The sequence below is a fragment of the Leopardus geoffroyi genome, chromosome A3 (assembly GCF_018350155.1).
Source record: "Leopardus geoffroyi isolate Oge1 chromosome A3, O.geoffroyi_Oge1_pat1.0, whole genome shotgun sequence".
Taxonomy (NCBI): domain Eukaryota; kingdom Metazoa; phylum Chordata; class Mammalia; order Carnivora; family Felidae; genus Leopardus; species Leopardus geoffroyi.
Window position 1 is genome coordinate 131,702,648 of NC_059336.1, and position 24,311 is coordinate 131,726,958.

The 24,311-nt window shown below is 52.8% G+C and overlaps 1 protein-coding gene across 11 annotated transcripts in view; it reads right to left on the reverse strand.

Moving 5' to 3' along the window:
- Positions 1-6,292: 6,292 nt before the first annotated feature.
- Positions 6,293-24,311, reverse strand: part of LPIN1 (lipin 1) — a 130,632-nt gene continuing 112,613 nt past the window's right edge. For 10 of the 11 annotated variants that reach the window (XM_045447687.1, XM_045447690.1, XM_045447693.1 and 7 more), the window contains 4 exons: positions 18,217-18,369; positions 11,949-12,063; positions 11,066-11,169; positions 6,293-8,116 (listed from right to left, as the gene is read on the reverse strand). In XM_045447687.1, the coding sequence (XP_045303643.1) occupies positions 7,957-8,116; positions 11,066-11,169; positions 11,949-12,063; positions 18,217-18,369 (532 nt within the window). In that variant the 3' untranslated portion in view covers positions 6,293-7,956. The remainder of the gene's footprint in view (positions 8,117-11,065; positions 11,170-11,948; positions 12,064-18,216; positions 18,370-24,311) is intronic. The other variant, XM_045447691.1, reaches the window with a different exon arrangement.

Here is a 24,311-nt window from a genome sequence, read left to right on the forward strand (position 1 = left end):
ACGAAATACAAGAGCGTGACCTTATACGGGGCTCAGGGTTGACCGGGGATGACGCAGGGCAACCGGACAATCCCCATTCCCTGGCCCGGCCAGGCCTGGCTCGGCGACTGTGGATGCGCTGAATGAGGTGCCACTCTGCGGCCAACCAGAGGGCCTCGTGGGGGCCAGTTTGCAAGAGAGCCTGGGGAAGGGGAGGCCCGGCCCAAGACGTGCTCGAGACGCGCGGCGAGGAGAGGAGGCCGGCCAGTCGCCAGAGAACGTTCAGTCCTCCGCAAACTGCGATGACACGCTTCGGGTGCGTTCGTGTAAATACAGTCCACGGGCACGCCGGTGGAGGGCTCAGGGCCCGCTTCACTGAACATATGAACAAGCATCTCAACCGTTTGTAAACTGGCTCCAAACAGCCATGCTTTACTCACGTGCCTGGATGAGACGCTCCCCCAGACACGTAGGGACACGCTGTTTTGACGTTTGCCCTTTTCATAGCTCGTCTTCATCCGTTGTCCGTGGACAGCTCCAGACCACGCCTTACGTCCGGACTTCCATTTTTATACATTGGCTGAGGACTTAACTCTGCCAAGATGTTACCAATCGCCAGGTGCTGCCGCTGCTGCGGGAGAGGAAGCCAGGACTCCTGTGAAGCACGAGTCGAAGCCATTGTCCTCTCCTCCTCCTCCATGGGGATGGCAAGGGCACCTCAGGAAGGGTACTTCAGGACGCCCCAGGTCTGGAGCTTTCTCATCGGCCCAGTGTTGCAGGGGTTGGGTGGTGTGTGGTAGCTCAGGTGGGACAGAGGAGACCCAAGGTCCCACTATCTCAAAGTGTCAAGGTAAGATCCCGCCCCCAACCTTTTCTCCAGGTGCTGAGTCGATCGGCACAGACACTGGGGCACTGGGGAGCGGCCCGGGTCCCCTGTTGCAGGTCCTGCCAGGCCAGCGTCCCCAGTCCCCAGAGAAAGCCACCTCGCATCCCAGGGTCCCCCCTAACTCCGTGCAAAGGCTCTCACCTGGCCATCCCAACTTGCTCCCAAAGCAAACAAAACCGTATTTCCAAGTTCCAAAATAGCTTTGGCCCTCTAGAAGCAGAACCGGCCGCCCTGAAGGGTGTAGGTGCACGCTGAGACCACAGGAGGCTCCACATTGTTAGAGTGACCACACACAAGCAGGTTTAGAAGCGGCCGTCCCAGGGTCTCCGCTCAGCGGCCCCTTCTTCCTCCCCACGAAGGGGCAGGTCTGGGTGGCGGGATTCCTGAGCCTCTGCCCACGGGACCAGAGTGCAGGCCAGCCGTGCCCAGAAGCAGGAAGCGGGCTCTCTCCCTTTCCAAGGTGCTCAGGCACTGGAGGAGGCTCTTGCACCGGGGAAAAGACTACTTGGGAAGCCCCCCACCTCCAGGGAGCCCGAGAGGGGAGGCATTCTCCAGCTTTGAGGGTGAAGAGAGATTTAAAAGCTTCAACTTAGCTTCAGGCAACTTCAGGAACTCCCATCGCTTTGGACAGCAAAGCTGACCCACGCGTGCTCATTTGAGTCAGCTCACGCTCCATCAGTCAGAATCTTGGAGAAGGGTGAGGGGTGCCCCACACCCAATCCCCAAGCGTGCTGATGCTTGAAGCACACAAAATGATGGCAGTGATGTCCACACGGAGCTCTTGTGGCACGTCAGAGAAAATTAGGACAATGGAGTCTGGGCGGTTCAATCCAAGCCAGTGCTACATTTGTCCCGGGACAGGATTTACCGAAGGCCCCCCCGTGCTTGATGTAAGAATGTCTAACAGTTCACTGGCCGCCCGCGTAGACGGAAATATGTGATGAGAACTTTCCAACTGCTGTATTTGGTGGAAGTCAGTATCAACAAAGATTTGAATGGCGATGTACCATGCTCAAGAGTCGAGAGACTCAAGATGACAAATGAAATATCAAAAAGAAACACAAATGCCTCTCTTAAAAGCCCGAATCCAACATCATTCCGCTAGGCTCAATTTTCCATGATACAACACTCATGTTGATTTGTGTTACGGCTGTAGTTTAGCTGCACGCCATTTTAACTGCATTTTGGTTTTATTGTTACATACGAGCTACGGTTTTACGTTTGTACCTATCTACGTTAAATTACACAAAAATAATATAGTTTGTTGCAACGTGTTGAAGATGACGGTGTTATTTGGAGAGAAAAAAAAAGTACTGTCTGGGGGTCTGTCCGCTTAGCACCCCCTCTAATCCTAAGAAATGCATCTATTCAGATACCATAAACTGAGTTGTGTGCAAAATCGGACGAGAACGTTACCGTAGAAGACATGACCTCCATCAATCATCATGCTTTGTGCACTGCGTGAACGCGAGAACACAAACTTTTGTCCAGAACTAAGTCTCTCTCAATAAATCAGAGGTTAACCACCTCACTGAGTCAGCAAGCCTGTTTATTTTTAGGCTATCCCTGAAATATGCATCCAGAAGACAAAGAACACAAACAAAAGTATCAAGCCTGTCTGGAAGGAAAAATACGAAGATCCCAAAGCGAACGTGTGACTTGCGAACCATAGAAACCATTTCTTCTTAGCTTGGCTCTGTCATCCGTCTCGGAAAAGGATGCTTTTACAATCAGAGCAGAAATATGACTGGCCCTCCTGCATTTACATTTCTTTGTTGCAAAATGAATGTAACTTGTTCAGATTCCAGCAGCGGAGAAAGCAGCAGAAGTGGTGGTTACTTTCCAAAGTGAAACTTAAAACCACAATCTCCGGGGCACAAAAGGCAGAGTGAGTCACCGGAAGAGGCCACTTGCTTGCAAAACTCATTAAAGGCAATGCAGGGCTGAATGGACTTCCTGCAGCAGTGAAAAGAGAGCTGGCATCAGGACAGCCCCTCCAGGCTCCCACCATTTGGGGGAGGAAGGGAGCCATCAGCAAATCTGGGCACGGCCCGGGTCTGCTGTTCACACGCACCCGGCGGCCCGGGGCCGGCTCGGCAGGCGGAGTCCCCTGCCTGCCACCAGCAGCCCACAGAGATGCCGGGGAAGGTGGCTGAGCCTCAAAGGGTTACCGCAACACCTTGTGACTCACTCGAGCCCCCATACTGGGTTTCCAGGGGCCACTCTCCTGCAGGTGGTCCCTTCTGTCACTCTGGCCAGGCCAGGTTGGTGCATTACACAAGCAGCACCCCCCCGGGAAAGGATCTGCTCCTCAGCTGTGTCCTCCGGAACTTGAGCACGCATCAGAACCCTGGGCCAGACTCACTAGCACGGGACGTGGGACCCACGCCCCTGGTGTGGTTCAGTGGGTCTAGGGTAGGGCCCAAGAACTTGCATTTCTGACAAGCCTCCGGGCGCTGGAGCTGCAGGCTTTAAGAACCGCGGATCTACACGGTCCTTGGACCCAGACAACAGTCAGCCACAAACCGCTCCCTCCTCGGAGCTGGTTGGTGATGTCTGACCTTGGGCTGTGCCGACCGGAGGCACCTCGGTGCCTGAACATTCCCCATGGGGCACTCCCCCGCCCCCCCCACAGGCCGTCAACACACCTGGCTGGTCTCCAAGACAAGCACCAGCAGGAGGGGCCTTTGTCAAAGCCGCCCGGATCAGGTTTTGAAAGGCTGTGCCTCCAAAGCAAACTTGATTGTGCCCCCAGGTGGCCATACAGGGCCTGCTGACTTCCGGCGATCACTTCCATCAGGTCACGTTCAGGCTTCCTGTGGACACCAAGCCTTCCCGCCCGAGCACGAGGGGGGGGTGGGGGGGGTGGGCCTCACCACCAATTTTGGTTGTCACCGGAGTGTGAAAAGGGATCCGAAGCAGGAGGGAGACGTTAATGGTGTTTTAAGCACTTCTGTTCAGGGCAGGGGCGGGGGATGCCCTCCTCTCCACCACCTGCCCCCCCACCCCAGGCCCAGGCCCACGGAAGCAGGGCAGTACGGCTCCCACTCAGCGCCCCCCCCTGGTCTGAAGACAAAGTACAGACGTACGAAGGGAGGAAGAGGAATGAGTGCCGGGTGACCGGACACAGCTCCTGGAACAGCCGGTTCAAAGGACGCTCCTGCTGCGAGGAGATTCAGACTCCAGTGGTTTTTCATTTTGACGAGGCCTGCCTACCTTCCCTCCACGACTGTTCTCCCGTCCCGGCGATGCACCATGGGCCTCACGCATGACCTTTTGTAGGAAAGGGCACTTTGAGGCCTCACGTGGGTGGGCACTGCCCACCCCGCCGACGTCAATGTCCCTCCCGCTGGGGTTGAAAAGGGCGATATGACCCTGGGCGGGTGTGTCAATTTCAAACTGACAAGATACAAAGTATTTTAAATCGTCCAGGTGATTACAGCTGAGACCCCGGGAAAATTCAAGCGGCAGCAGGAGCTTTTCCAGCACATGTGTGAGAGCCGCCTGCATGCCGACAGAATGGCCTAGGGGTATATCACTGAGGGAAGAGTGGCCCAGGGCGGGAGCAGGTGGGGGGCCACCGGGCCCAAAGACTCCAGTTCACGCTGATTTTGCTTCTACGCGATAAGAGAGCCTACACGGTCTGAAATCAGTGGTGGAAATCAATCGGTGATGTTCCGGGGCACGAGAGGGCTTGTTGTGTTTTTAAGATACACAAGCATTAACCCGAAGATGCCCGGATGGCCCGCTTGGCTCTCGCTTCATGAGAAGCTCAGGGGGGCGCCGGGGATCCATCTTTTACCCATGTGGGGACCAATACTCGTAAACATTTGTCCCCAAACACCCGGGCTGACCCAGGCAAATCGGCGGGCTGTGTCAGGCGTGCCAACGATGCGCAAAATCCAGTCAGGAAGAACGACGGCGTTCAAGGGATCTGGGTCAACTAGTCAAGGGCTCGGCCTGACTCATTCAAAATGAAAAACGGATCAGGTATACCACAGACGAGCGTCCAAATTGAGGGTGGTGAATGCGGGCAAGGGAACCTGTATAGTCTGTACATTTGTTTTCTGTATATTATTAGTGTTTTGACATCTTAAAACCCCTCCTGGTGGGGAGAGACCGGCTTAGCCACTTCCGAGAGGTAGCAAGGGGCCCAGGCAGAGCCTGCCTGTAACGTGCAAACTAACCCACCCACAGCCCGCCCTCCTCTATCTGGTCTATGCACCCAGAAGGCGATGTTCTTCCACCTTAAATATCCCAGCATCTGCTTGTGTTGAGCGTCAGTTACGGGCCGCCCGGGGAAGATGTGCATATGCAACATTTAACCGAGCCCACCCGGGCTCTCGAGTCCCCTCCACCCAGGTAGGGCGAGCCCGGGACACAAGCCCCTCCCCTCTACTCCCTCCCAAGTGCACACAGAGGCTCAGTATTGCACCAAAGGCATCAGAAAAGACTGGCTCTTTTATTCCAAATATTGAGCAGTTCATCACCTCAAGGATTTTTTTTTTTTTTTGAGAATAAAATATGCTTGATCTCACACAGTAGAAAGTCAGCAACTTAATAACTTACCAGAAAACTCTTTAAAATTCACACGCCTGACTTTCAGAGGAGTCTCTCATCCGTCTCATTTATTACGTTTTCTAGCTTCGCATTCAGCACAACACAGCGGAGCATCACAGGGGTTTTATGGTGGTACCAGCATGTACAAATACAGACCCAAGTTTGTGGAGAAAATACATTTAAGGCGGGAATCTAAGCCTGACACTAAAGAGGGAGCTCCCTCTGAAGGTGCAGCCATCCCTCCGTGCACCAGGTATATAGTTTTCTATACGCCAGGTATATATATATATTCTCCCTCGTCACACGGGATGATCATCTGATGACGCCGCTAGGGAGGGATTCATTTCCACAGGGCAACCTTGAAATGTGTGCTGCAAATACAGCATTCCAGCACGTGACCCCAGGGTTGCCGGGTGATGGTTGTGTGAATACGGATAAACACACACACACACACACACACACACACACGTGTGCGGCCGTATACAAATCCCATCTTCGGAAGCCGCGAGGGGTCACGCCCTGAACTTGACGCACATCCGAGCGTGCGACCTTCTGGAAGCCATGCTCTGTTCCAGCGTGCGGAGGCGTAAGGTGCATCAAAATCAGGAACACAGAGTTGCGTGCTCTCCTACCTAGAGAATGACTACAGCGGGTCATCCTGATGAAGGGCGCACAGGACGGCACGACGTGGGATACGCTACGTGTCCTCAAAGCCCAATCCCTCCCAGCGCAAGGGACAAACCACGTCAGCCTCCGCAGGCCCGCGACCTTACACGTGGTTCACACCACTTCAAGCTCACCCCAAGACACCCTCGTGACGGAATTCACGTAGCTTCGAGAGGTCACTAATGAACAAGCCTGGAGCAGTTAAGGCAGAACAATTTTTAATTCTTTTTAAAAGGGAATCTGCACATGCACGGTCACGTCGCTAGGCAAATCCGGGATCCACAACACGCACGTGTTTGCCTTTCTCTGCGCGGCCACGCGAACCGTTCAGTAAAGGCACCCCTTGCTAACAGAGCCCCGCCGGTCACAATGAAGGCCACACGCCTGGATTTTCTTTCACAGAAAGAGTAAAATGTCATTCAGCTGTTGCCTTTTCTGCCCCCTAGGACTCTAACAATATGCGATATAGATAGGAAAGCACTTCAGTCATTGGAGTAAAACACTCTTTAAAAAAATAATACTTCAAAAAGTAAAGCAAAATCTTTTACCAAAATAATTCTTTCACTTTTCCAACTGTTCTCTCCACAAGCCAATTTCACAAACAGGGAATGGAATTCTCTTCCGCCGGCTTAAAGAAGGTCACTCAAATTACTATTTATCCCCTTGCCCTTAATTCGAGGGGGAAAAGTGAAGGAAAATGTATTACCCAGAAATTCCAAAAGAAGGTCAGTGTCGGGAGACATACAGAAGAAGGCTCTTTGGATGGTCTAACCTCTACGTCTTTTTAATGTATTAACGACAGTTATAATAGGAGGGATATGGCTAAAATGCTCGTAACAATAACCCAGTCAGAGTGAAGCAATAAATAACCGTCGTGCCTACAAAGAACATAACTTCTTGGAACTATTTTCGTAAAACCACCTCGCTTCTTTTGACAGCTCCCGACAGAACTCCCCATCGTTACCGCGTGGCACGAGCTCAGTTCAAGTCCACGTCCACGGCACCGCCCGGCTGGACAGAGGCTGCTGGCAGGGAGTCGAGCGGATGGAAAGCACTGCCCTAGTAACGTCTACTGTCATCCGAACTTAAGGCGCTACAAAGTTACAGACAGCTGGACAAAGCACATTCTAAATAAAACGTCTGCCGCAGGTGCATTAAGGCATGAATATTCCAGCCTCGGGCCACGAAACTGAGGAGGCGGGGAGGGAAAGACACCCATGACCTAGATTACCTTTCACCAAAGGAACCCCAGAACTCCTCAGCTAACAATCAGACCCGCCGGCAAATACTGCAGGGGGACCCCACGGGCCAAGCCAGCAGGGTGAGGGCGGAGACCCGGCAGAGCCAGGGACCCTCAGCCCTCCCTGCACGAGCAGGAAGTGTGGCACACAGGCCACCAATGGACACGTGCCCCTCCTCTACCGAAGTCCTGCGCATCTGGCGTTCCTCAGCCGAACTGTCATCGGCAGGGACCCCCCCCTCCCCGCCCCCCCAGGCAGCCACCTGTGCCACGTGGCCCGTCAGCCCATCACGAGCTGCTGCGGGAGCGGGCGGGACCGGAAGGGACCGGACGGGACCGGACAACGTTGCCACTGGCTTTCAGCCATGGCCGAGGCATGCCTCCCACGCTTTAAACGCACCTGATCCCCGCCCCCCAAGCCTGCAAAGCACCCCCTTCACTCTTCACTCAGAAACGCCAACCCCGGGGCACCGGGAAGGGGGAGAGACGCCCCTCCGATTTCTCTGCTCTTAAGCAAACGACGGCACGTCAGGCTCCTGGGCTCCTGGTCCACGGCTCCCAAAACCTATCCTTTAATCGGGGGCGCCGGGTCTTCACATGACGTCAGGAGGCTGCTTGGGACGTTTCATGCGGAGGAAGAATGAACATCCTGGTTTTCGAAAGGTGGCGGTGGCTCTCTCCAAAAGGTGAAATTACTGAAAGTATCCGAGCAGGGGAAGTCCGAAGAATGGCTTCTTTTCAGCAACGGGAAAACGTGGTCAACCACTTCGCAGAGTCGCACGTACCTGGAAGGAAAACGGACAGCGTCACTGCCCCCGACGGACACCCAGCCGAGGGGACACCTGCCTGTACCCTGCGCGGGGCCTGGAAGTTAGGAGACGTCCGCCAACCCGGGGACACGAGCCACCTGCTTAACACTATGGCAGTTGTTCTAGAACAGTTCCTCACCAATTAACAGGCCATCAGGGAGGATGGCAAGAGGCGTGGAGAAGGCCCCCTGGGCAAGGCGGGTGGAACCTGACTTGGCAGGAAGGACAGAAGAAGGGGGACACGCGGGAATCAGCGTGGAGCTCACGGACGAGCACAGGGAGAAGAACCTCAGATAAAGCCCGTCTTTGGAGCATCAAACAGAGACCGCTGCCATTGTGCAAGGAAAAGAGCCTGGGCCTTGGGTCAAGGGGACACAGACGAGACCTGCAGCTCTGCTGAGTGACCCTGGGCAAATGGCTTCATCCTTCTAAGCCGTAACTTCCTCAACCGAAAGGGAAAGGAAAAGAAAACTGCCCCAGTGTTCGCATGAGAGTTAAATAAAATACCAAACGTGACAATAAAGTAATGCATATTCAGTGCTCGAGGAATTTCTTCAACATACATTATTAACATTAGGAAATAATCAGCCCTCGCTAATCATCAGCCTTAGGGAAAAAGCCTCAGCTAGCATGAGGGACAAGAGACGTGGGATCTCCTCCCACCTTATTTGCTGTGCAACCTTAGGCAAGTGTCTTGCCCTCTCTGGGCGCCTCAGGCCCTTCATCTTTACAGAACATGGAGTTGGGCTAGATCAGCGTTTCTCAACATTCCCTGCAATAGTCTCCCACGCCATTTTGTGTGTATTCTCAAGACGCCGCGTGTTAGTCTCTGTGGCCTATGTACAAAAGGGACGTTGCTACACTGAATATGCATTTTCAGACCTCCGGGCGCCTCCAACTAGAAACTCCGACAGGCCCAGACCTCTCCGCACCTCCCCAGAGTCCTCCCCGACAGTCACTGGGTCCCCCTCCGGTTCCAATTTTCTAAAAACCAAAATGGGCTTTCGACACAAACTCCGGGAATTCGCATGTTCTCAGGCGTCAAATAACTTATTCCATAAGGACAAGAGTGTGTATTTAATAAAGGACCCCCGAAGGGCTTATGCGGAACCTCGTGCTTGCACAGAATCTCCCCTAATGAGCGAGAATGACGCGTTTCCTGGGGAGTGAAACAGATTTTTAAAATGCCTCCCGGCTTTAAGACCCATTTGAGCTCTGTGGCTGTGGGAGGCGCCTCGCCCCCGCCCCCCCGCGGGAACAGCCCCTCGGTGGCAGGCCTCAGATCCAAACTGTGGAGTGCTCCGGGTGCAGACTGGGCCTGTCTGCGCTCAGCTGGCACTCTACCCCGGGCCCCGCGGACCGGCAAGGCTCCATCGGAAGGCGGCTCAGGGGTTTCTCAGGGACAGTGTCCCGGGACCCGAGGTGACGGCCCCAAGTTCAGTGCCAGAGACAGGAAGGAGAGGTGCTCCCGCACAGGGAGGGCTGCGGCCCCTGCCCGGCGTGGGATGACGATGGACAGAGTCCCTCCGAGGCGCAGCCGTCCACCCTGGGCCAAGAGACGTCAGCGAACGTGACAACCTCACAGGCCTCCGGGGCGAACCCTCCTCCCACGCCCCCTTGTGACGGACCTGCTACGTGCAGCGTCCATCAGTTCAAGTTGTTTGTGACTCTGAAAAAGAGACTTCTTCTTAGACCTTCTCCAGACCAGGAAACCCTTGCACATGGAGGGCGCTGTGCTGGGGAACACGGGAGACGGGAGAGAGACCCAGGTGGGTGCTGTCGGGGCCAGGCCGAGCGCAGCGGGCAGAGAGACCCTGCACGGCTGGTGGGGAGGAGGCAGTCCGTCCCCACTCTTGTCCCGCCAGTCGCCAGTCGGGAGGCAGCCTCATGTCCCAAGGACGGAGGAGGCCCCTGGCTCCATTGTCCTTTCTCCCCACGTGTCTTGCGAACTGCCTAGAAGCAGGCACGACGGGGGGAGGCAGCTGAGGGGGGCAGGCCCCAGGGCTCCCTCCAGCCTGAAGCTGGCCCCCGTTTGGGCTCCACGAAGCCTGAGCAGGTGAAAGGATCATCTTGGAAGTAAAAATGTGCTCTGGGGGGGAAGCTAAATCTCTCCTCTACCTAAAACCACTGGAGGTGTCTGGAGAACACCAAACCCCCGGCCCCCCTCCTCCCCGTGAAGAGGGTCCAACAGGCCCCCATGGGGTCACTCGGGCCCCGGGCTCTTTTCTAGGTCTGCACAGACCTGCAGCCTCTGGAACAGGCCAAGCAGGAGGGCAACCGTGTGCCCGGGGTCGCCCGGTGGGCAAAGCTCACCACCACGAGGGCCAAGGAAAGGCTTCCCACCCTGAGGAGCTAGGAGGCCACGGTGAAGCACCCCAGAGTCCAGACAGACCCGGCAGCCGGCCAGGACGCCTCGTTTCAAACAGGAGCCCAAGTCAGCCCCCTGCCTCAGGCGGACGGGGCTCCGACCAAGGGGACGAGAAGAATTCCTACATTTCTGGTGAGCGTCATCTCAGGTCCGTGTGTGAAAACACCTAGAGTGTCTCGCCTGTAAATACAGCTTCACGGGCTATTTCAGTCTGGTTACATTTCCCGTTTGCATGCCAGGCTTTTCGAGCCTAGCCTGGCAAATCTAAACCACCAGTTTTGAAACTCGTTCCATTCCACTCGGTGGCAGAACCCGTCCACGAAGTTTAGACTGTGGGGATCCAGAGGGGATCTGAGTTCATGCAGACTGTCCAAAAGTGAGGTTTTGGACAAAATGCAAGGAGTTAAAACACATTTTCTTGGCAGGAACTGAAGATTAAAACACAGGAAACAAAGGAGAAAAAGGCAGACTGTGAACCGTGAAGCATCATTCCAAGATTGAGACTGCAACGACAACGTAACGACCCAGGAATCCCACAAAACGTGCGCGATACTCACGAGGAGGTGTTGGTCTTTGCGTGCTCCTGTACAAGTTCTCCTTTGGGGTTGACGGTAAATATTCTGTTCAAAGACACTCCTACTTGCTTATACGAATACACATCCTGTATTTGGTGAAAAATAAATTAGAAAAAAAAAAAAAAAAGAGTTCATTGTAAATACGAATACGCAATATTCCGGATCTGATGCAGTCTTATAAACTCTCATTAACCACAAACTATACTTCCAAGGAGTGTAAAGAAAGAATATCTCTGGATGTGAAATTATTAAATCAGATTTCGCCCCTGGGCCTCGGTTCGCTCATCCACGCAAGAACTGAGCTAGTGAGTAAACAGCCTACCTCGTCACCTCGTCCCCTGCAATTCTCACACCCCTTGAGGCTGTTTTATTCTCTGACCCGTTTTCTCAGGCGTAAGTTTCAAAAGGGGAATTCTCTTCCCTGGGAAGTTAGTACCCAACTGTATTATCCAGACTGCTAGACTCTCCAGCAAATGTGGGTAGTACACGTAAAATCTTTTACCGTAGGCAACAGTGCTCTTGAAACCTGCGATGCCAAATTCACCGTGGCATTAAGGCTTGGCTTTGTGGTACCCTCCTGGTAGAAAGGGGCCAAGCCCATTCGATGTTCTTGTCTTACTAATTCAGCAAGTCATTTGGAATCTGAAGTTTCTAGTCCGACATTGCAAGCTTCAGATTGAAATCCACTAGCCGAGCTTCCAAGGAAACAAAAGGCCACGAAATAACGTGCAGTCTCTCCTTACAACTACTGCTGGTGGGAGGGGATGCTGGCGCCACACTGTCACCCAGGCCCACCCTTCCGATGACCGCTGTCAGAAAGACAGTAAAGTTTCAAGAGCTCTCACGCAGTCCATCTGTTACTTACGGCCGGTCGGTTTCCAAAAGCAGCGTAAAAGGGTTCCGTGTTTGGAAAAAACAGATTTTTGATGTCTGTCAAACACTGGACTTTAAACTTCTCGGGCTTCTTTTCAATCACTTCTCTGTGAAAACAAATAAATAATCAATGGATCAGCCTGAGAGGAGAGGCTTCAGGAGCATCAAACGACTTTTACGCATCGAAGATGCCGTGACGCCAAGAACATTCCCGTATCTTCAAAAGTCAACCATGTGTAAGTCAGGGCGGCGGTCCCCGAAAAGCACGAGAGAGAAGGCGGAGAATCTGTACTTTCCAGTCTTCCCAATCACGCTAAGGACAAGTGATTTTACCAAAGACCTCCACCAGGCACCCGAGTTACAAAGAATTCCAGACACGGAAGAAGGGAGAACGTCTCGACGCTCATTTTATGAGGCTAGTGTCACCTCAAACACAAGACTTAGAGGAGAAAAATATGAGCGAAGCACGGGCCAACCTCACTCGTGAGACGTCAGTGCAAACGTCCTAACTAAGTATGGATATGCAAACTGGCTGCAACAACTTTTGGCACAGGAGTTTTATTCCAGGAACGCAAGAGTAATTCGATACGCTAAACCAAGTAATGCAGTATAACAGGGTAACAGATTCCAGTACCAGAAAATATACCAGGTCAATAGACACAGGCAGGGCATTTGATACAATGTGATATCTACCCAAGATGAAACAGCTTAAACCCGAAATAGCAGGGAATGGTCCACACCCACAGCAAGTGCCCCGCTAAGAGTGGAACAACAGGTGGCCCCTATGGCCATTTCGCCCCGACAATGCGCTGCGGGTCCTCACTGGCGCAGTGATGTAAGGAAAACATAAAAGTTATCAGGATAGGGAAGGAGAAAATAGAAGCTCTCACTATTCACACACAAAAAAATAATAATAATAACTGATTAAAAAAAATAATCCACAGACGAATTACCATTATTGATAAGAGATCGATCCGATGCTGGCTATAAAATTAGTATAGAAAAAAAAATTAACGTACAAAAATCAATTGCATTTTCACGCATCAGAAGAAACAAACAGGTAAACATGTAATTCTGTACCCAGAACTCTAAAATCTCAAAGGTCTAGGAATAAACCTACTAGAAAGATGTGCCAGACTTTTATGGACAAAATTATAAATGTTATTGAAACATAACAGAGAAGACCTAAATGAAATACACCATGTAAGTGAACTGGGAGATTCAATATTATAAGGAGATACTAATTCTCCCAAAATTGACCTACAGATTCACTGTCATTTCAGTCAAACTCTCGACAGAATTTTGTCTGTATGCTTTTATAAGACTTGATAGTAACACACAAGAGCAAAGGCCAGAAACCAAACCACACATTGATGGACACTTGATTCACGAGCACGACGACAGTTCAGAGCAAGAGGAAATGGGCAATCATTTCAGTAAATGGTGCTGGGACAACTGAACATCCCTTTAAGGAAAACAAAAAAAAAGAAGGGAAATGGACTCTCCCACACTCCACACGCAAAAATCAATTCCTGGTGGATTACACACCGAACCTGAAAGGCAACACCTTTAGATAAAATACAGGAGGCTACCTTCATGCCCTCGGCCAGGGAAGCCCTTTTTTAACACACAAATAGCACAAACTACAGAGGAGATGATATGTTCAAGTACATGAAACAGAATTTATGTTCATCACAAGCGATAGACCGGGGGACAGCTGTCTGCAGCGCTCACAACAAAGGCTACACATATAGAATCTGTAACACACGCTTACGAACCAAAAAGAAAATTGAGAAAGAAACGTGAACAGGCACTTCACAGAAGATGAGGCCCGAACGGACAACACACACATGCAGACAGACATTTCACACCCACCGGACGAGCAAAAATGTAAACAGCTGACGTGTTGGCAAGAAAGCAGAGCAGGGGGGAGCATTTCCACACCACTGCCGGTGCATAAACGGGTTCGACCACTTTGGAAAACAGTTTGGAACAAACTCGTAACGCTGAATGTGTGCATATGCTCTGTGGCCAGAAATCCCGCTCCTAAGTGTTCAAAGCAAGGGATGTTTACCACAGATTCAGGGACAGTGGCTAATGTCACTACTAAGATTTCAAAAGGAATGGTCTGGCCCTTTGCTTTCACTGCACGGTGGGTATGCTGGTGTTCACTCTTTGATTACCGTTTATACCCCGCATATATCTTAGAAATAGTCTTCTGTATCTACTCAAAATGTAATTCAGGCGTGCCTGGGTGGCTCAGTAGGTTGAGCATCTGACTGCGGCTCAGGTCATGATCTTGCGGTTCGTGAGTTCGAGCTCCACGTCGGGCTCTGTGCTATCAGCACAGAGCCTGCTTCGGATCCTGTGTCTCCCTCCCTCCCTCTCTACCCCTCCCCTGCTCGTGCGTGCTCTCTCTCTCTCAAAAATAAACAAGCATTTTTTAAAAATGCAATTTAGATGATGATGGTGGTGGTGGTGGTGACATAGCATTAACCTGAGTGTCAAAAAACCCAAAGGCTGGTCCTGGCTCTGTACTGACTTCTGTGGACTCCAGAGCCCTTAACCTTAACACTAAAGAGTTTTATATTTTATATCTTAGGACCCTTATGGGTAGAAACATGGCTGATGTCTGATTATGAGTCTCAAACTTCAATCCTCCTGGAGGACACCATCCAAATTCAGCTTCCTGCTTCAATCTCTCTCTCTCTCTCTCTCTCTCTCTCTCTCCCTCTCTCTCATGCACGCACATACCCACGGCCTGTGTGCTTGAGGGTGTGGGTAAGTGGCAGGTGGGGAGGAATGTGTCTCCACACTCACATACCGGGTAAGAAATGCACACTAAGAAAACACGCCGTGGCCCCACGCCACTAGTGCAAGGCTCCTCTTGGGCACTAAGGTGACCCGGGAAGAAGCGGTGAGGGCTCCTGTCCAGAATGCTCCCTGGCACAGCCTGTCTTCAGTGATCTGCATTTGCAATTAGTCCCTGGTCACTCAACTCACCCTTGAGGTAATTTTCCTCCAGGAAACAATTAAGTGTCATTTATCCAAGTCTCCGAGCACCTCAGCAAACCCCGAAGGGAAAACGTGGTCGCTGTTGAAATAGCTGCTAGTTTCCCAGAGACAGAGGCCAGCCTCTGTCTCTGCCAAACTCCAGGAAGGTCACATCTGCCCAGGAACCCCGTCTTGGGACTTGGCCAAGGCTAATCTGTCCAACCTGCCTGTCATCAGTGAGATCCCCCCGCCATGAGATGCGCCGTGCGTTACTAGGAATGTGCCCTGTGTTCACAGAGGGCTTATGAAAATGATCTAAAATCCCCTGACGCCACAACAAAAAGGCGGCCAGCTGACTAAAAAGAATCACATGACTCAAAGCCAATTTCTACTTTATTTTTTTTTTTAATTTTTTTTAACCTTTATTTATTTTTGAGACAGAGAGAGACAGAGCATGAATGGGGAGGGTCAGAGAGAGAGAGACACAGAATCTGAAACAGGCTCCAGGCTCTGAGCTGTGAGCACAGAGCCCGACGCGGGGCTCGAACTCATGGACCACGAGATCACGACCTGAGCTGAAGTCGGATGCTTAACCGACTGAGCCACCCAGGCGCCCCCAATTTCTACTTTAAAAGAAGAAGCTCCTGAACCAAAAGATCAGGTGTGTGAAACAGATTCCATCGGCTTCTTTTTTTCAGACACGTTTCCTCGAATCATAGCATTTCAGGGCTGGAAGGGACACGTGAGATCATCGAACAGAACCCTCCCATCTGGCAGGTGAGGAAACAGACCCAGGAAGGGGAAGCACCACTTGCCACACCACCAATCAGTCTCCAGGCAGCATCAGAGATTGGGGGGGGGGGGGGGTCCTCCGTCCTCACTTCAGAACCCTCTCTGCTGTCCCTACAGACCGTGCTCTGCCCACAATGTTTATTTTCCTTCATTCCAATTTAGACCCAGGTGGTACAATCAAAACTGCCCCCGGGGAACCTGGGTGGTTCAGTCAGTTAAGCGTCCAACTGAGGCTCAGGTCACGATCTCGCGGTTTGTGGGTTCGAGCCCCGCGTTGGGCTCTGTGCTGACAGCTCGGAGCCTGGAGCCTGCTTCCCATTCTGTGTCTCCCTCTCTCTCTGCCCCTACCCTGCTCATGCTCTGTCTCTCTCGGTCTCTCAAAAATAAATAAATGTCAAACAAAAATTTTTTTAATAAAAAAAAAAAGAAGGCCTGCACCCAATGAAAGCATCTTGCTAGGGAAGGTCCTTGTGGCTCACACAGACTTGCCCGTCAATTCTAGAAAATCTGCAGGGCAGCTAATACCCAGAACAGCTCGGGCTGGAAAGTAGTATTAGAAGGAACAGGCTGTTGGCTGTGACCATCATCTCTGTCCTCTGAGAGGGCACACACATTGTGAGGTTTCCTGGTTTGGTTTAATAAGTCCTCACAAGGAAAAGGTAATAGATCTTGGACAGTGGTATTTAAATAAGAGGAAAAAATGAAAAGGATTACCTTAAACATATATTTAGTGGTAGGATATCAGAGTAATAATGTCAACACTCTGCCTTCCCTCGTAAATCCTCAATACTTAATACCTGATAATGAGTAGCTTGCTACAAAGTGTCGACATAAGTCAAGGACCTCATTTCACTCAAGTCTGGATTTGTACCCAGACCTACACTGTCAGGACAGCTCTCAGGATCTGAAATGCACTATGGCATCCATAGGTTTTGCCCAAATTTCTTGCCCAGAAACTACAAGTTTCAATGCGAGATCTTTTACTACAGGGAAAAAAAAAAAAAAAATTACAAATCACACAAAGCAAAGCTGTGATAGAAAAGGGATCCACAGATGGGGCGCCTGGGTGGCTCAGTCGGTTAAGCGTCTGACTTCGGCTCAGGTCATGGTCTCACGGTCCGTGAGTTCGAGCCCCGCATCGGGCTCTGTGCCGACAGCTCAGAGCCTGAACCCTGCTTCGGATTCTGTCTCCTTCTCTCTCTGTCCCTCCCCACTTGTGCCGTGTCTCTCTCTCAAAAATAAATAAATACAAAAAAAAAAATTTTTTTTTTTTTTTTTAAAGAAAAGGGATCCACAGAGCTGAAGAAAAATACCCTGGGAGGAGCCAATATGGCGCTTTGGGCCCATCTGGATGTTTCTGTCGTTTGCATGGTCAGCGGCAGCAAGCAGCTTATCGGGTCGTCAAACTGAGGCAGAATCATACCAAAGCCTGTCACTGGGTCTTGAAGACAGAATTCTCTGATACTTAGAACCAGCCTTTGACAGGACCAACGTCCTATTACGACCACAGTAGATTGTGCTTTGAGAGCAGTCAGGGAGGCTGTCCTGGGTCTCAAGCTACCGGGAAGCCCAGCGTTCTCCTCTCCAACGCCAGGAGGCCAGACTCAATTTGGCCCGGCTTCTCTGAACGCGGCTGTGGCGGGAAAGGGGGTGGTGTAGGGAGAAGGGTAATCAGGGGCTGGCTAGCGACGTTAGAGGGCCATTAAAACAGTGTTGGGGCTCCTAGATGGTTGAGTCAGTTGAGCGTCTGACTCTTGGTTTCGGCTCAGGTCATGATCTCACAGTTTGTGAGACTGAGCCTCACGTCAGGCTTCGCAACTCCCAGCACAGAGCCTGCTTGGGCTTCTCTCTCTCTCCCTCTCTCTCCTCTCTCCCTGCCCCTCCCCTGCTCACTCGCTCTGCCTCCCTCTCAAAATAAATTTAAAAAATTAAAAACAAAACAAAACAAACGGCGTAACCAGCACTCCCAAAAAGGGTGAGTGTTCTGGGAGACCAGGGCCAGGCGGCGGCTGGTAGAGGGGCCACTTAACCCGGTCCAGGCCCCCGGTTAGACAGAATGCAAGTTGATTCTCAGAATCCTTAAGACTCAGACCGGCCACGGTGGAGGGACAGCTGCCCACACAGAGGGAACAGCATGTACACACACTGGAGGCTTCAAGTAGAGAACTCTGTTCTGGAGAACGAGTTTCAAAAACTGCAAAGCAGGCCAGGGGCAAGTCAGGAAGAGTCATGACCCGAGCTCATGAATGTGGACTTGATCCTGAGAGCCACGATGAGCTGAAGAAGGGTGTGGAGGAGGTGACAGAACCAGACCTGCATCTTAGGACGAAGCTGCTGGTGCCCACTGTGGCTCAGGAGATGGGCTAGGGCAGACCAGTTAAGAGGCTATGCTTGCAAAAACTTGCAGGGAAGAGGGGCGGGGGCGGAACTGGCCGGCAGATGTGGGGCGGGAGGTGCGTAAGCGAGCGCCATACCTGTGCAAGGCCGAGAAGAGACTGCTTGGGCTCAGCAGCAGGGGCCCCTGAGGCAGCACCGTGCCCCTCTCGTTGACCCAGTGCAAATAGCCCCTCGTCATGTCCGCCATCCCGATGGCACGGGCAGAACAGTAGAGAAACTTATATCCGTTTCTGCAAAAGAGACAAAGCATTCGGGTGTCACGGCATCCCGCGACCGAACCGCTCCGCGTTCACACACCCTGACCTGTGCTTCTCGAAGAAAGAATGCGCATTTGCTGCAAGCTTCCTCACCAGCAGAAGGCCACCTCCTATACAACACTATTTGGCACTGAGAGGGAAGCCTGAATGCTTTACGCTGTCCCTCACCGAGCCCACGTCCCTCACTTGGTTTAATCCTCACGGCAAGTCCGTTCGGTAGGGCTTTTCCCTCCGCTTTATGCTGGAGACGCTGAGGCTCTATGCAAACTGGCCGGGCTACCTGCCCCTGCACTGCTCATCCTCCGGGTCCCTGCTCCCCGCAAAGGCCACCCAGCCACCAGCGCACAGGGCCCCTGCAGGTGCACCGCAGCACGGAGCCCGTCCCCCCGCCCCCGACACACGCCATCAAATCCTCCCCTCGGCGGGATGATTCCCGAAAGCACATAAATACGTACCAGCCCCCCGCCCCCTCTCATCTCGTCCTAAACACAACCACCGCCTTGGGTTTTCCTTCTCCGCGCCGATCCCTGTCACCCGCTCCCTCGGCCGTGTGTCTGCACTGACCACACTTCTCCACCCGCGTCACCCCGCTCCAAGCGGACTCGGTCCCCTGCCTTGCTAGCCCCCCCCGCCCCAGGTCCCTGCGACGCCGCATAGGAACAGACTTTGTGGCACACCCAGCACGTGTGACAGTCCCTCCCTCTGCAGTGCCTCCGTCCCCCGGCTTCCGGTCCCCACCGCCCCCAGTCTGCTTCCAGCAGCAGCCGGCTCTTCCCAGATAGGCCTGGGCCCCGTCTCCACCCAGGCTCTAGGTGCCTGAGTCCTGGGGTCCTCACCGCCTCACTCCCCGCAGGATCACACCCACTCCCCGACGGCCCTGAATGCCACAAACAAACCGGAGCGGTGTGCACTATTTGTGATGTTGTGATACGATACAGATCTCTGTGGTCCTCATCCCCGGGTCCCAGCACAGAGCTTCCAGACCCTTGGACTTTCTGAGTGACCAGACACCTATTATCCAACACAAGCCCCTTCCTCCACACACCCCTGAGTTTATGCTGATGAGGGGGGCCACGGTTGCCATAGGAACCAGCCATGCAATCGGAGGGCTGGAACTTTCATCCACCAACCCCCCCCCACCCATCCCCCCCCCCGCCCCATGCACACAAATTCCGGGCAAGGCAGAGGGGCTGGAGATGGAATTCAATCACCAACAGTCAATGATCTAATCAACCGTGCCTACACAAAACCCCTCAACAATGGGGTTCAGGGTGGGGAGAGGCAGGTTGAGTGCCTCCACGTGCTGGGACACATCCCCACCCCGTGGAGACGAGACCCTTCCAGACATCGTTCTATGTGCCTCTGCACCCGGCTGTTCATTTGTATCCTGTAGGATAAACCCGAGTGTTTGCCTAAGTTCTGTGAGCCTTTATAGCATATTATTAAACCCGAGAGGCGGTTGTGGGGACCCCTGATCTGTAGCCAAGTTGGGCACAAGTGGGGATAAACTGGGGACCTCCTATTCGCGGCTGGCATCCGCAGTGGGAGGTGTCTTTGGACCGGGCCCCGAACCTGTGGGGTCTACCCTACCTCTGGGTAGCCGGTGTCAGAAATGAACTGAATTGGCGCCTGTAGGGAATCTCAGAACTGCTTCGTGCGACAGCCCCACACGTTGGGTGCCAACAGCGGTTGGGAATGAAACACAGATCGCAGGCCAATTCTTCCATGACATACAACTTTACTGCTTGAGCAGGACTGCATTTCCCTCGTTTTAACCCTTGAAAGCTTAGTGACCAAAACGAGATGTACTGTTAAGATAAAATGTACGCCACGTTTCAAAGGCTTACTGTAAAAAAACAGAAGCTATCTCCCGTTAGTAATTTTTATATTGATTTTAAACGGTAATGGTTTCCATGTATGTATTGGGCTAAATAAAATACACTAAACATTTTTTTTTTTCAACGTTTATTTATTTTTGGGACAGAGAGAGACAGAGCATGAACGGGGGAGGGGCAGAGAGAGAGGGAGACACAGAATCGGAAACAGGCTCCAGGCTCTGAGCCATCAGCTCAGAGCCCGACGCGGGGCTCGAACTCACGGACCGCGAGATCGTGACCTGAGCCGAAGTCGGACGCTTAACCGACTGCGCCACCCAGGCGCCCCACACTAAACATTTTTTAAACACCATCTATACCTGGCATCCTTCCAGATTTATACTTCCAGTCCAGACGCCTCTCTTAAGCTCCAGGCCAATACGTGCAACCACAAACCGCCCCGTCACTAATGAGACAGACGACGTACCCCCGACGCGGTGTGCCCACAGTCAAATGTGCACGGGCGCTCCTGCCGCGTCCTCGCTGAGCAAGTAAGTGGCTCTCGCTGGCCCAGGTGAAAGGTCAAACCTCAGGGCCACCTGGGAGTCTACTTCTCATGACCACTGCCCCCCCCACCCCCACTGCCTCAACTCCACCCCAGCAAGGACCCCAAACCACCCCCGAGTCCCCTGCTACCGGGACGGGGCCTCTCACCTCTATTCCCGCGGCAGCTTGAATCGGCTCCCACCCCCCCCCCACACTAAGTCTGCACACAGAAAGAAACCTCAAAACACACTCACATCATGCTCAACACCCTGAAGAGCCTCGACGTCTCTCTCAGACACAATCCAAACTCCACAAGGCCAGTGAGACCTGGTCCCCATCGCTCTCTCCAACCCCATATACTCCCTCACTCCCGCTCGCCAGAAAGGTGCCCCTGCTCATTCCGAGGCGCCATGCTCATTCCTGCACTGGGCACCTGCACATGCTGTTCCTTCTGCCTGGAACACTGTTCCCCACACCCCAGGCTTACTCACTCCCTCACCTCACCTAGATCTCTGCTCAGACATCACCTCCTCAGAGGGCCCTTCCCTTGTCCCCCTATTTAATAACACACACACTCCCGGGGCGCCTGGGTGGCTCAGTTGGTTAAGCGTCGGACTTCGGCTCAGCTCATGATCTCGCGGTTTATAAGTTCAAGCCCCACGTCGGGCTCTGTGCTGACAGCTCGGAGCCTGGAGCCTGCTTTGGATTCTGTGTCTCCCCTTCTCTCTGCCCCTCCCCTGCTCATGCTCTGTTTGTCTCTCTCTCTCTCTCTCTCTCTCTCTCTCTCTCAAAAATAAATAAGCATCGACAAAACTTTTTTTTAAAATTGTTTAAAAAAAAAAACGGGGGCTGCCTGGGTGGCTCAGTTGGGTGGGCGGCCGACTTCAGCTCAGGTCATGATCTTACAGTTTGAAGGTTCAAGTTGCATTCGAGCCCCGCGTCGGGCTCTGTGCTGACAGCTCAGAGCCTGGAGCTTGCTTTGGATTCTGTGTCTCCCCCTCTCTCTGCCCCTCCCCTGCTCATGCTCTGTCTCTGTTTCTCAATAATAGATAAACGTTAAAATAAAAAAAAAAAAAGTAAAACACACGCTCCCCTATCCCCACTTCAGCGACAAAACCTTTGCTCTGCTTTAGTCTCCCTAATGGCACCCATCACTAATGTTACAGTATAGTTCCTGGTTTGAAGGTGGTCTCTTGTTAATCCATAAGCCCCCTGAGGGCGGGGACTTGGTCTCATGCTTCGCTGTAACCCCAGGGCCAAAAACAGTGCCTGGCAAGTTACAGACACTTAGTAAATATTTGCTGAATGAGAGAATACAAGCTGCCCACTTCTCCCTGACTTAGTCCTCCAGCATGAACATTTGATGCCGGTTAAGGGGCTCATCTCTAGACTTGCTTATGAATAAATCTGGCCTTTTGTAGCAACGTGGACAGAACTGGAGAATGTTATGCTAAGTGAAATAAGTCCTACAGAGAAAGACAGATCCCATGTTTTCACTCTTATGTGGATCCTGAGAAACTTGACAGAAGACCATGGGGGAGGGGAAGGAAAAAAAAAAAAGGTTAGAGAGGGAGGGAAGCAAACCATAAGAGACTCTTAAATACTGAGAGTAAACTGAGGGTTGGTGGGGGGTGGGAGGGAGGCGGGGGTGGGTGATGGGCATTGAGGAGGGCACCTGTTGGGACGTGCACTGGCTGTTGTATGGAAACCAATCTGACAAGACATTTCATATTTAAATAAATAAGTAAATACGTCCTTTAAAACCAAGAAACAGGAAAGTTTTAAGAGGGAGAGAATCCAGAAATACCAGCTTGTCTGGAATCCAGGGATGCGGCTTAAAATCAAGCAACCTTTTTACTCAAACATCTTTGTATTTTAGCTCTCTGATTAATGCAGTCTTTAAAAAAAAATACCCACTCTTTCTGTATATAGCTCTTCACATCGGAGTCCTAAAAGCGGCCACCTGCAGGGGTTTGAGATGCTAATGTTATTCAAAACCTGATTTCCTGATACATTTCAGGGTTTGATCAGGCCACTCACTGCCTCCTTCTCACCAGGCAAGTATTCTGCTTCAAAGGCCATTACTAAATTTGGCTGGAAAATCAGCGCCAAGACTCCTGGAGGAGCTGGGGGGGGGGGGGGGGGGGGGGGAATTGCTTATTGATGGCAGAGGCTTCGCCCCCACGAAAGCCACCTGAAATACCAAGCGCTCCCATCAAATGCTCAGGTGACGCCGAGTCACCAAAGCTTACTCTCAAGGGAGCCCCTGGGGGGTAAGACTGCTCACTCCTCACTCAGAAGGGCAGGACGTGCTGCTCCCACCAACGCCTCGCCTGAGCTCCGGGAGCACACGGGGCCGGCATAGCCCTGCCCTTCGGGCATGGGCAGGTGGGGAGACCTACCCTTGACTGCAAAAAAGGTGGACTTGTGGGCTCCCCGGAAGGGAAGGACGAAGCCTGCCCGAGGAAAGCGTGCGCACAGACGTGCAACACACACGTGGGTCACACTTACCCCTGAGATCTCGGCAACTACAACAGGACTCGGGAGATACCAGAGCCAAAAAGAAAGAGGACGTCCCGGCGTCCCACTGACGGTTTCTCCATGTGTCTCAGCCTCTTGTATCTCTCTGAAAACACTTGGCCCAGGCAGATATTAAAGTAGCTTGGAAAGATCACCCCTGGGGCTATTTGCCAAGAGAAGCGTCTAGGCGGACGTTTCTCCACCACTGACATCTTGGCCTGGATAAATCATTGCAGGGGGGCAGGGCAGAAGCCCCGACAAGGCCGCCCTGTTGGACGTCTAGCAGCGTCCCTGGCCTCCACCTGCTAGGGGTCCTCGACACACCCCAGGCATGGCGACCAGAAAGGGGCTCCGGGCATTGTCATGGGTCCCTGGGGGCCAAAATCGCCCTCGGTGGAGAGCACTCTTGCAGAAAAAAGGGGCCCTGTAGCCCCGTCTGCAGGCCCAGAGGGAGGATAACCGCTCGCTCCCTTCAGGATGGAAGGCTGTAGGCCAAGCTCAGACTTGTCCTCACCCCGGCCTCCTCCGAGGTCCCCTGCCCAGAGCCTCCCTTCCGCGCCCACCGTGCTCACTCCGGCCTGGCTCTCAGCCCCACCTCCTCTCGCCCTGCCTCCCCCTGTGACGAGTGCCCTTCTCTTAAACCCTGAAACCCTGCCCACCCAAGAAGCCTCGGCTCCGGGCCTCCTCGCTGAAACCATCTTGGATTTCTCGCCCCTCCAATCAGATTTAATCTCTCCCTCACTTCCATCTGAGAAATCTGCATCTCACCGCGCGTCCCCTTCCCTGCATCCTTACAGGGTCCCCATCACCCGCTGCTACAGGATCCCGAGCTCCCTTACGGAGAGGCACCGGCACAGCCCCTGGCGTGCAGCAGATTCACAATCAGAGTCCGCTAAATCCGGGGGGTCCTCGCGGAGGCCGGGCGTGGAAAAGAACGCCCAGCTGCACGACACACACACTTGTGACAGCAACCCCACGACGTGCGGGCACGGCATTTCTGGGCTGGCGGTGACCTCAGGGACCGCCCGGCTGAAT